Source organism: Aquila chrysaetos, chromosome 11 (assembly GCF_900496995.4).
Source record: "Aquila chrysaetos chrysaetos chromosome 11, bAquChr1.4, whole genome shotgun sequence".
In the NCBI taxonomy this organism is placed as follows: domain Eukaryota; kingdom Metazoa; phylum Chordata; class Aves; order Accipitriformes; family Accipitridae; genus Aquila; species Aquila chrysaetos.
The window spans coordinates 31,617,085-31,629,688 of record NC_044014.1 but is presented as its reverse complement, the minus strand read 5'-3'; the positions used below and the strand labels follow the sequence as shown (position 1 = coordinate 31,629,688).

The 12,604-nt window shown below is 39.5% G+C and overlaps 1 protein-coding gene across 9 annotated transcripts in view; it reads left to right on the top strand.

Annotated features, from left to right (window-relative positions):
- LDB3 (LIM domain binding 3) overlaps positions 1-12,604 on the top strand; it is a 130,213-nt gene that overhangs the window by 5,557 nt on the left and 112,052 nt on the right. For 6 of the 9 annotated variants that reach the window (XM_030031022.2, XM_030031021.2, XM_030031019.2 and 3 more), the window contains exons 1-2: positions 1,042-1,136; positions 1,238-1,360. In XM_030031022.2, the coding sequence (XP_029886882.1) occupies positions 1,268-1,360 (93 nt within the window). In that variant the 5' untranslated portion in view covers positions 1,042-1,136; positions 1,238-1,267. Of the gene's footprint in view, positions 1-1,041; positions 1,137-1,237; positions 1,361-12,604 lie in introns of those variants that run through there. The other 3 variants (XM_030031020.2, XM_030031023.1, XM_030031016.2) reach the window with 3 other exon arrangements.

Genomic DNA, 12,604 nt, shown 5'->3' with positions numbered 1-12,604 from the left:
TTATGTGTTCTCGTTGTCTTTTTGATTATCAGAGTAAAACCAGTGCTTTTTTTTTCACCTTAACATAATGGGAATTTCTTTCTAATCGGAGGGTGAAGGCAGGGATGCTGTGGAGATACAGGAGAGTGGTTCTGGAGGTCCTGCACATATTAATGACTTGAAAGGGATGAGTGTTATTTAACGTTTATAGCTTTACCCTGAGAGCAGAAGCTTTTTGTTTACACCTGTAGTTCTGCCAACAGCTTCTCCCCTTCCCTCTTGTTCTCTGTATTTTAGCTATTCCAAATCTAAGGCAGAAATGCTATGCAGCATTACTGAACAAGGATTATAAAGTTTTATGGAACATCTAACAATGGGAATATAAACGATGAAAAATCAAGGAATGAATTAAGGAAGCAGTTAGCTAGCTATTTTTTTTCTTAGCGTGCCACTTAAGTGTCATGCCTTTAGAAGACTTGTATTGAAATAGTGAGACAGGTATGTAGCAAAACTATGCTTTTGCCACGGAAATTAAATGGTGATTAGAAATTACCCATAATACCTCTTTCTGCATTCAAAGAGAATAAATTTTAATTTTCCCTTGAGAAAGCGAGGGCTATGGAACCAAGGGCCAAACATGAAGTTGGCGGGGGGTGGGGGGAGTTGTGATGCTAAATGCATGCAGTATATACTTTTTTTCAGTTTAACAAACCAGTGCAAAACAAGGCAAACGCTCTCTTTTTTGGTGCCTTTCCTGCTATATACAGAAAGATCTATGTAAAAACTTGTTTGTACTACATTATATATCACAGTGCAATAAACGTATGTTCTGAAGCAGAAGTTACAAATGGCCATGTAGATGTTAACAGGTTAGTAAGGAGATTTGGGTGTTTGGGATTTTAGCATGGGATTTTGCTTGCTTGTTTTATTACAAAATGTGTTTTGCCCATAAAGTAACTGAGCATGTAGAGGGGCTTGAGAAGCCTAGAAAGATCTGTCCCCTTCCCTGGGGGCTATATTAGACCTCTGAGTCATGAAGTCTTTGCATAGCAGGTGTCTGGTTACAAACCTTTTATGGGCCCTACTCAGCCGGGATATCAGCATCTGCATTATAGCTCCCATCTATTCTTAGGTGATATCAGAGCACAACGGAACAGGCAAGGCAGAAAGAGAATTGCTTTCATTATATAAAACTCTTCCCTTTTCTCATTCTGTTTTTTCATGCTTTCTCTGTCTACCCTATCCTTCTGTTCTGCAGTGCTTTGTTGCCTTGTAAAAGAGGTACAGAATGGCTTACAGCGTGACTCTGAATGGACCTGGACCATGGGGTTTCCGACTGCAAGGGGGCAAGGACTTCAACATGCCCTTGACCATCTCCAGAGTAAGTGAGCAAAAAAAAAAACCTCGTTGAGCTTGTTTAGGTTTGAAAATAGCAGTGAACTAATCATATGTACACTCTGACCTGGCCTAGCAAAATAAAGGATCTTTGCAGCTAGGTCTGAATAAAGAGAATATAATGTGGACTATAAATGTACCAGTTTAGGGTACAACTGGCATTGATGATGCCTCAGGAAGACAGTTCTGGTTAGTATATTTTTAAGAATGATACTGTCTCATTTAAAAAAGCTTCCAGTTCTATTTTGAACAGTGTTGTCTCTTTTTCTGCTGATAGAGGCCTCACTGGTGCTGTCTATTTGGGGGGAAGGGAGTAGAACAGCTATGAATGGGAATATAAAATTATATTTGTAGAAAATAAACATGTAACTGCTTGTAAATATGTGAAGTCTAGGTGTTAAAACTGGACAAAGATAGGGATACATGTCCCCTCTTTTGAGGGGGAGCAATAATTGGATGAAAATTAGACATGTCAAGCAGAAGACTCAATAGTGCTTAAACTATGGTCTTAAATTATGCAGAAGGCTTCCATTTGCAGCTGATAAACAGCATGTGATTTAATAATTAATTACATGGTATATCTGTCAATTACAGATTAGTCCATTTATTTCCAAGACATCTTTCTGTTTTGGTTTGTTTTTTGTTTTTTTTTTTTCCCCTAAGAGCAATATTTTAAGGTGTTGCAGTGGACTGCTCTTATTACCTGAATTACCTCAGTTTCTTAAAAGTTTTTAACATTGGATGGTTTTCAGGAAATTTGTAAGCGTTTCCCTTACCTACCCTTCTCTTATCAAACTAGTTCTGTGTAACTTCTGGTTTGGGAACCCTGCTTTCTATGACCTCTTACAGCTCCCTCTTCATTTTTTTTTTTTTTTTTTTTTCCCTTTTTCCTTTCTGACAGTTTCAAGTCTCTTCCAGAATGTTCAGATCTTTTTAGAGATGTCTTGGTTCCTCCACAAATCACCTGCAGAAGGCTTATTTTGCACAGCAATGACAAGATTATTTATATAACAGTGTTTAAAAGGAATACCAGAATGGTTTAATCAGACAAACAAATAGAATGCAAACAAAAGGTCTGCTCCACCGCAAAAAAAGCCACCTACACTACTTTGAAAACTGTTTTTTCATAATGAAAAAATACAGTCTATTAAGTTCTGTGTACTTAATTGATATCCCTGCAACAATCATGATACAAAGTCATCAGTGAGCTTCTGAAATCTTAACTATGCTATTTCATATTCATACTGTAAAGTTTTGTATTATTTGATCTCCCTTATTCTTATGCACAATATTCCTTTCTCTGAAGACAGAGCCACATTTATCTTAGTATTAAGTCCTGTGATGATGAGAGGAACTTTTCATAACCCCTTTTGCAGAAGCAGCATAGTAATTGCAAAGAAGGCTGTTCTGTCAGTGTTACTAAAAACAAACAAAAAACAACCAAAAAACCCCCTGCCCACAAAAATAAACTCACTTCATAAATTTATACTAATTTCACTATGGTAAATAGTTTTGGTATTTCTTTCCTTATTGCACCCAAGGTAAGTACAGAGAGGTGCCAACATATTTCTGTAGACATTTTCAAGACACTGTGCAGCCTGCACTGTATGGTGTTGATTATTTTTTTGTAAGTAATTCAGTCATACCTAGAGGCTGTCAGTCAAGGGCTGTGGCACTTGCACTGTATATGACACAATCAAAAATTAAAAAACAGTTGTTTCCCAAAGAACCCATTGTCTCAGATTATATATATACTCACTATGACCAAAGGCTGTATGATTCTCATGGAGCTTTTGAGAGCTTATGATGAGCAGGAGTGAAACTGCAATGGCTGGATTCCCAGAGGTGTGGAGGAATTACCTCTTCATACAGCTGGCTGCATTTCCAGCAGTAGAAGCATCAGAAATCACTGTTAAATGTTTTGAACTCTTTCCCAGTGAGGCCCAGTTTTTAGCTGGGAGCATTGCTTTGGGATGGGATTGGATTTTGTAGCCTGCCTTAGGGGGGGAAAGCAGGCATGCAGAAATGAATGTAGTCTGTTTCAGGGGGAGTTGGAGTAGGAATGCCTGCTGACTGTGATATTTTTTAATTGGAACACAGTGTAATACATGCCTTTCGATGATGATATTCTTAAAGTCTCTTTTTTTCTTTAGCATCTTTCACATAAATATATCTCCAAACAGATCAGATGTTCCCCTTAATCAGCAATTTGCAGTCATAAGTGAGTAGAGCTGTGAACTTAGCCATAATTGCAATCTTACCATGGGAGAAAAGGAAAGCTGTACATTCTCAAGATATTCTTGGGGGGAGTGGGGGAGGGAAGATAACTGTGAGGAAAGTTGCCCTTCTTGAGAAGGGCACACAGCTCTAAATGTTGCCAGTGGATGCTGTACACTTATCTATGGACTGGTTTTGATCCACAACTGTCCTGAGATGGGATTAGACTTTCTATGTGCAAGATAAGTCGTAAACCCCAAACACTTCAACTTAAAGGGTCTTATAATTGCTTTCAATACCAGATGTGCCATGGCCCTTTTGCGTACATATGTGTAGTATCTGTCTATGCAGGCAGATAAGGTTTACATGCGGACATGCTCATTATATTCTAACTACCCCCACGCAATTAGACTGACTGTGGGTGGGCCACAGAGAACATGAAGATTCATCCTTTTTCATGGAGGCTTTGTGCTTTTCTGTCATGCCATGAGAGAGTTGCCTCTGAGCTCCTGAGAAAGGTGATGGCAACAGTCTACCACACTGGGATTGTTCATCCCATCTATAGTCTTATGCCTGCACGTTTCCAAGGACCTTCCTGAAAGGAGAAGCTAGTATTGTGCCAGTATGAAGCTAGCCCGCACCTAGACATAAAGTGGGCACCCTGGACTTAGGAACTAGAGCTGTGGCTTAGCGCTCTGTTGACCTGTACTCTGTCTGCTGGCCCCATACAATTCCCACTCAGCTTGTACTTCACCTGAGAAGCAAGGGAGAAAACCTGAAGGTCTTTGAAGCCTACTGACAAAAGCACAATGCAAGATTGTGGCATTGCTAATGCTTCTGTTCAGGAAAATGCTCTTAAAACAGTGGGCAAGGAAGGGAACTACTTGGAGCTGTTTGGCTTAACAGTTCAGTTTTAAAGGGCTCTTCAAAATGCTGTCTGAGACAATGTATTTTCTTCCCTTCAGGTAGGTCCAGGTGATCAGCTCACTGCTGAATAGTCAATAGCGTAAGACACAGGAGTCAGTCAGCTGGGTGACAGGTGAAGATGTGTTCCCCTGAAATAGATTGTTCTGCTTATCTGTTCTTTATCTAAAAAGTGCCTGACTAATGGTAGGGGGTGGGGACAGGAAAGGAGGAGTCAAAAATGGGTGGAGAAGAGTTAAGGTCACTGTACAGCTTTTACACTCTTTAACAATGCCATTAGAAAATAATCTGGGAAGATTTAAAAAATATTTTTTCAGTCCCCACCCTGCAGACCATCCTATTCCCTAGAACAAATCCTGTCATGAGATGTCATGGGCAGGTAGCAGAGGTAGGAAAACAGTATTGACAGACTCTTAGTAAAGCTGAGCATCTGTCAGTCCTACTGAAATGAATGAGACTTGCAGGTTGTTGGCAATGCTAAGAGCTGTCACCAGTGGCGTGATCACATGCTTAAATCTGGTCTTACCAAATTGATGTGGGCAGCAAAGCAGGTTATTTTATCCTACTGCTTGCATGAACTGTCTGGAAGCAAGCAGAATTCATTAATTTTATAGACCTAACCCTCTGTAAGAAGGCTTTTAGGCATAGTTAATTATATAAGTGCTCTGTTGCCATGTTAGTGAAGATGGTATGATTGTACATGGATGGATGCAATAGCAGAGCCTCTTCATATATTTCTGAATGATTATTGCTGAACAGCAAGCTTTTTGAGTGAGACAGACTGGCTTGCAAGTGATGCAATGAGCTGAAAGGTATGCAAGGATCGTGATCTGAGATAGCAGAAATATTATCCAGAACAGTGGGGAAAAGTGTTAGAGAACTATTTTGGCTTTATTCTGTTAAGTGAGGAAGAAGTTGAAGTCTGGTGGTGATGTAAGTGCAGTGAGGGGAAATGGCAAATGCTAATAGGAAAAAAATGGAAATTGGCTGATCTTTATACTTATTCTGATACAAGCAGCCTGAAACAGCTCCTTTTTGGTGGGGGGGGGGGGGGGGGGGGGGGGGTGGGGGGCGGGGAATTCCTATTCTAGCATTTTGCAGTCCATGTCTCTGGAGGAGCAGGAAGGCTTTTCTCACATTTGTTGGGCTCATTCCTTTTATCAGCATCTATTCCTGATTACTTCCTGTCCTTCCTCCACTCCCTAGCATACATATGTCAACCTCCCTCTGTGACTGTTTCCTTCAGAGGAGCTATGTGAGAGTATTCATTTCCTGTGGGCCTATTGCATATGGGATATCAGTGCCTTAAAACAGGCAAGTGATGGGTGAAGGGAATCCCTCTTCGCTTTTTTCTTCTATTCTTGAATGCAGGGAAGCCTCAGATTATCTGAGTCAGGCACTATGCATTCTGCAACTGTCATTTGGATGGCCATGTGTTGCTGTACATAAATTGTGATCAGAAGAGTGCAGTTTACCTGTATTGACTGAACTGAAGAAATTGAGCAAGTTCACTTGAAATGCTGATTCCTGTTAAGCATTCATCTCTGGTGAATCGAACTGCTGAGTAGTTGTCCTACAGCTATGACTGCAATTTTGAGAGGTTTTTTTCATCTCCAGATGTGAAGTCCTTCACAATACTAAAAGCCATAGATTAGTATTTATAATAGTTGATATTCTACAAAACCTAACAGGTAAGTCTTGTGTCCTCTAAAAGCCTGCCTTTTTAACTACTATTCAGTAGAGGTGTTTCCTTTTTCCCAAAAAACTCAAATGACTAAGTCAACTGCTGAGAGAGGGAGTGACCCGTTTAATGTAAAGACTGTCTTATGTCTAGATAAACTGTATTAATTTCTTATGCATGAGTGGTTTCACATTATTCCAGTCTTCTTCTACAATTTAACTCAAAATAATTCCTTGTGAGAGGAAAATGAAATACTTTCAGGCCAACTTTTAAGAACACTCCAAAACTTTCCTATCTGTTTTTGATAAAAAAACTATTCTGTGGGCATCAGCATTTCTTTGCGATAATCTGCTTAATTTGTAGATCACTTCTTGAGCAACAGTCACCCCATCCAAAGTTACAGCATTTTGAATTTTATTACGTGCAGTCATTTGTTATATGTATGAATGTGTCCGTATCATGAAAGAATGCTCCTTACTTTAGATGGTATCTTTGCTTTCAAACTAATTTGCAAGCCAATTCTGGTATGTTTACAGCCACTGTTATCAGAAATGATTGTATTTCTGTGAGCCTGAACCCTACAAGTAACTCCTAAACCTCCTGATTTGGTATTGTTTGTTTGAGATGTTCCAGTAGTCAGCATCTACACTATAAGTGACAGTTCAGTATATAAGGCATTTGTATGATACGGTTGCATCTCCCATCAAACACAAGTGGCATGTATATGTTGGACAAGGAGGAAGGGAGCAAATTCTCTAGTTGCGTTCTGTTTAAATAATATTTATTGGACCAGAGAAAGAGATGGGTTCTGGTGCCTGGGATCAGAAAATCCCTGGGTACTGGGGACTCGATTCAAGTCTCTGCTCTGAATAAAGCAGAATAGAGGTTTAAACTTGGCTGTGCAAGGTGCTTTAAGAGGGCAAGGCATTAGTTATTCTGAGGTAGACAACGTTCCTTGTCTTGACCAAAAATACTGTATCAGGTCTGAGGAGTAATCCCAATGGTTATTTCACCTGATCTGCTAACACTTTAGAGAAGGTTTGATTTCAACAAACACCCAATTTTTGTAATACAAAGCAGTTCCAGCACAAGATGTACTATTTTTTCCCTTCTTCTTAAACAATCATGATATAAGAAGCTTTTGTTTTCTTTCTGTGCAGAAAACATTCTGAAAAATCCATGCAGCTTGTTGTTTCTTTAAACTTAGGATTTTGGGGGGAAGAGTCCTTTTATTATAACTTTTATTTAAATCTTAGCTTCGTAATGCAATATGATTTGAATGCATGTACTGTACTCGACTAAATAACTTTCAGGAAGGATGTGGAGCTAACTACAGCTCTTGGTCAAATGATTTCTCCCTTAAATCAAGTATGTGCTTAGAACTGAAGGGCAGCCCCTCTTCTCTGTGTGATTAAAGTAATCACTAAATACTAAGCTTACTGCTGAAGGCCAGGGGTATATAAGGAGTGTTATGTACTCTGCACAGTATCTGTGCAGACATCATGCACAGCTCTATTTAAGATTCTGTTTCTCAATTCTATCCATGTTTTGAATTTCAGGAGAAACATTTAGCCCTGTTAGAAGTTAGGCCAGATTAATATGAATAATGGCCTGTAATAGCGGAGGTGCTGGCTTAAATGATGCTACATCATCAAACCTGCTGCTCTGACTATTCTGACACATAATACATAACTCATGGGTTTGAAGCCCTTTCTTTATTTCACCTGCTAAATGCAGCTTTTCTCTTTGGAGTGTGATTGTATCTGAATCATCAATGCTCATGCGGCATTATCCGTGAGAAGAGCTCAGTGTATGAAATAATTGGGCTGAACGGCATCTATGCAATTACCAACTCAGTTATAAAAATGGTCAGTATTTATTGGTGCTAGCTTATTACTCACACCAAAACCCACTCCACAGTGACTTTGCAGCTTTCCTGCAAAAGGCGGGGAACATAACCCTCCCCTTGAACAGGAGGCATAGTGTTAACTGTGAGAAACTTGGGCCCAAGACTGGTGAGAAACTGAGAAGTTCACAAGTGGGGTTAACCATAGTTATTGTGTCTTTATGGAGGAGGAGGAGAAGGTTTCTTTACCTAAGGAAAAAGATCCACAGCTCATATGAGTTATGTTTCCTTTTTTTCTTGTTTTAACATTTAATAATGTTCCCTGGCAACTGGATATTCTGGTCTGACAAATTGCTCAGCCTTTGACCTAGAGTTTATTTACTTGAGAATATAGTTCATGTAGTATTTCAGGAAGTCCTCAGATTTACTTAATTATTACTAAAGTTAATAATTTTGCAGATCTTTTAGAACTAGTAAACACGGCAGGAGGTAGCCATTAAATTATGAGTTTAAAGCTGCTGAAGTGTTAGTGCTTTATAATTAAAATGCACAATAAGCTTTTTTCAGGTAGAACTTTTTATTAGTGTCTGATATCTGTACTCTGTAAATGGCTGTCTTCATAACACAGCAGATAACCCTGTCATTAGCTTCATAGCTCCATTCTGAATACATTATTGCAAAATGTTCTCTAGCCAGTGGAACACAAAGAGGGAAATTAGCTCTGCAAATACATTAGCATTAATTTTCTGTATGAGCAACAGCAGTTCCCATCTGGTCACTCTTGTCTAATTAGTAGCATAAAGCGTATGTTATAAAATAACTCTATGAAATGTGGGTATTTAAAAAAAAAATACCACAAACCTTTAGTAGCACTGTGAAAATATCAAAATGGTGTACAAAATGCAATGGTCTTCATTATAATCTAGCATTCATAGTGGACTGGAGCTAGCTGAGAACACAATTTGATGTAGTTGATTTGTGTGTAATTAAAAGTTTCTGCACATAGGTACCTCAGATGCCACCATTTCAATGCATAATCTAGTGTTAAATAGTGTCCAATATAATATGAGATACTGCTGCTCTTTTTTCACTGCGTTTTGTTGCAGGAATAGCCAGATGCTCAATGTGCAGGTAGGTTATTAATCCCCATTGGAAGATCATGAGAAGGGGAGAGGAAGGAGGGAAATTTTTGCTGAACATGGTAAAAATCAATACTTGCAAGTCTTGAGGAAAGAAATGAATTTAAAATATTGTTTGGCAATGTCAGCTATGTTATGCTTTGAAATGAATAATGTTAGTTGAAAAAGGATGGCTTCTCTACAGCATGTTAAAGGGCTCTTTCTTCTGTACTTGTGTAATTAAAGCCTTAATAAAAAGGTTACCTGAGAGCAAAATCTCAGAATAGGCTTTTTGTTAAAATTGTCTAAATTCTTAGATCCTAATTTGATAAAAGTATGCTACGATACTTAATAAATGGCACTTCATAAAGAATCTCATTCTTGCCGATACAGAGTGAGGACAAGGATGTTAAGTGTGCTGTTCAGGCACATTGTGTTGACCCATAATTTACATAATATCATATATTTAAAAGCAAAGAGGTATCACCTGTCAAAATGTACGGCATAGATGATGAGAAAAAAACCAGATGTATTTTACTTAGCTGCTATCATAACTTAAGGTCCTAAATGAAATAAAAGCTTGATCATATGAAGCTGGCTCTGAAGCTTAGTCCAGCGCTACTGGTGGGTATCCCTTGGGAACAGTTCTAAAAACTTTCCTTTTCAGATCCATGAAGAGTATAATTTTTCTCTCCAAATGTGGAGCTGTTTCTGTGTTGTTCTGAGATATTTTCAGGAACAAAAGCACCCAGCTCTTATTTATGGGGGGAAGAAAGAACTTTTTTTTTTACCCACCAACTTTGAATGTAGGCACTCTGTGTTTCTGGAATTAGGTTTCCAGCTTACAAATGGCTCCAGATGACATCTTGAATGTTCTTCATACAAGGTGACTCCTCTTTTTGTTAGTAGTGGCTAGCAGCCATTTTTCCAAAAAGTCAATGAGATCTTGCTCTTCTTTTAGGAAGATGTAATGGGTCAAGTGTCTTAAAGGCGTGCAAATCCCCTGGCAAGGGTAGAGTTACTTTCTGCACTTCCCACATGCGTAGCTAGTGTTGTGATCATCTGTGCCACAGGTGTTCAGTGCCTGGACACTGTGCATAAATAGGTTTTAACCTTTCCCCAAAATCCTTCCAAATACACTTGATTTGTAGCAATGGCAGCTGAGGATTAGGGGGAACACAGGCTTTCATATGCTCACACCATGTCCCCTCCTTTCCCTTGCTCAGAGTCCAAATTCCAGCTGCTGGGCTATTTTGGCTCCTTTACTTGCTGCTCTTGGTTAGCCATACTTGTTAATACAGACATAAACCCTTATTCTCATTAAAGGTAACAGGCTTAAGGGCACATACTTACTTTAAACAACTTACTGCTCTTCAGTTTAAAGCCAGCATTAGTGACAGTTAGTCTTTGTGGCATGAAGAAAAATAACTGTAAGGCATTGTAGTACTTATTTTACCTGGTTAGAGTGCCATGCACACTCTTCGGAAGCCTCTGTGGGACTCTCATGCTATATTTAAAGCATCCTCTAACTTAGGAAGCTATTTTGAATTGGAACAAATGCTACATTTACCTCAAGCTTCTGGAATGGGACATGGTATCCAAAAATACTACATGTAACCCCAGATTCTGGTGCATAGAGCCAAATCAGAATGCTCTGGTATTAGGGTGAATTTGGGCTGCCTTTTCTTGATGCTGGGGGTCACTGGGACTGTCCTGCTCTATTTGAGAATGTCAGCATTCTCCCCTTACCTAGTCATAGCTGGTTCAAAAATGGCCAAGGGCAGTTGGTACTATGGTGGGTGTTTAAAAAAGAAATAGGCAGCCGAAACAAGATGTTCTCTTTCATCAGAGTTGGCCAAGATTAACTACTCTAGGAAATAAATGGATAGTCTTTCGCTAATTTTTTGACAAGAGTTGCAAAATATGAGTACCCTCCTGACCTACTGTCAAAAGTGCTTTCCTGTCTAGAAGATTCTTCCCTCACTTGTTTACTTAAATTATGTAACACATTATTCAAGATTAAATCCTTTTGTCAACTGTATGGGGTGGGGTGGATGAGGATCTCTCTTACATACCTGCTTTGCTTTCTTGATGACAAGAAGTGGTCAAAAGTCTGTAAGTGTCATTGTTTGTTTGAACAACAACAAACCAAACCTATTTGAACAGCAATCTCTTCTCAGTTTAGTTGCCTACTGCTTGGTACTGCTTCTTTTCAGTGTAACATTTCTAAAATTAAGTATGTGCTGTGTTGGCATATAGTTGTCAGTAGTTCAGGATGAGTGCACAGAGTTGTGGGTAGCAGGCTGTTGGAGGTAAGCCCCTGATGGAAAGAATGAACAGATTATTAGGGTGCCAGAACTGTTTGTTTCATCCCTGAGGCACAGCAAAACTATCCTCTCTTTTCGGGGAGGAACTATCCCACACTTAAGAACTGTATGCCTTAGTTGAGGCAGTCGGCTGCAAGGACAAGTACTGATATTGCTGTGGTCTGTGGTCGTGTGGGAGATGCCTAACGTTGGCTCTTGGCATTCATCCTTGCGCCATGTGGGATGGTACTCTGCTGTCTCCTCCTTCCATATGCCTGGGATGCTTGATGTGGGCTTCCTCCCCTCCCTGCCTTTCCTTGCTCTACCCCACACATTCTCCCTCATCGGAGTGTGCCATCCTTTCTTTGCTCCCAGCTTTTGATGATGTTCAGGTTAAGTGCACTGTGAGTGGAGGAGCAAAGAGATGAAGACTGCATTTGGAAAGTGAAAGTTATAGACCCTTCCACAAGGTGTTATAATTTCTTACAGAACAGTGAAGGGAAAGAAAGAATATGCAGGATGTAAGGGTACAGGAAGGAGTTGGTTAAACAGGGTACCTTATGGAGGTTCACAACTGTTCTGCGTGTAGCTGTGGGGTTTCCTGTTTCTCTGATTACATGTGTTGCTGTATTAAATAGTCTTCCTTACCCTGTGTTGGGGAACCCAAGCTGTAACTAATACCAATGTAATTTCTGTATTGAGACTAGAGTGTATCTCCACTGAGAATTCCTGGAAGAGACTTTCCTCCCTTTACAGCCACAAATCCTATGGCCCACAAAACGGTGGTTTTGTCCTGCTCTTCAGCAATTCCCTTTTCCTACATTTCCATGCTTAAGTTTCTGCAGAGCTTTGCTTCCTCACCCTGTGAAATGTCATTTCAGACTGTAATCTCCAACTTTTTCTCTGAAGACAACACGCTGAGCATAGATACTAGGACACATTAATCTTCTTCAAAAAAAAAAAAAAATACAAGCAGATAGTGGTTGTGAGCATTTCCATAAGTTCTTTGTGGCAAAACATGGGAATATGTGCATCTCTTCTAAGCCCATTTTGTATCTTCCGAGGCTTACATCATTCACTTGATTGAATTTCTAGAAAACATTCTTTAGGTGACCTAAAGAAATAGGCAAGTGAGTAA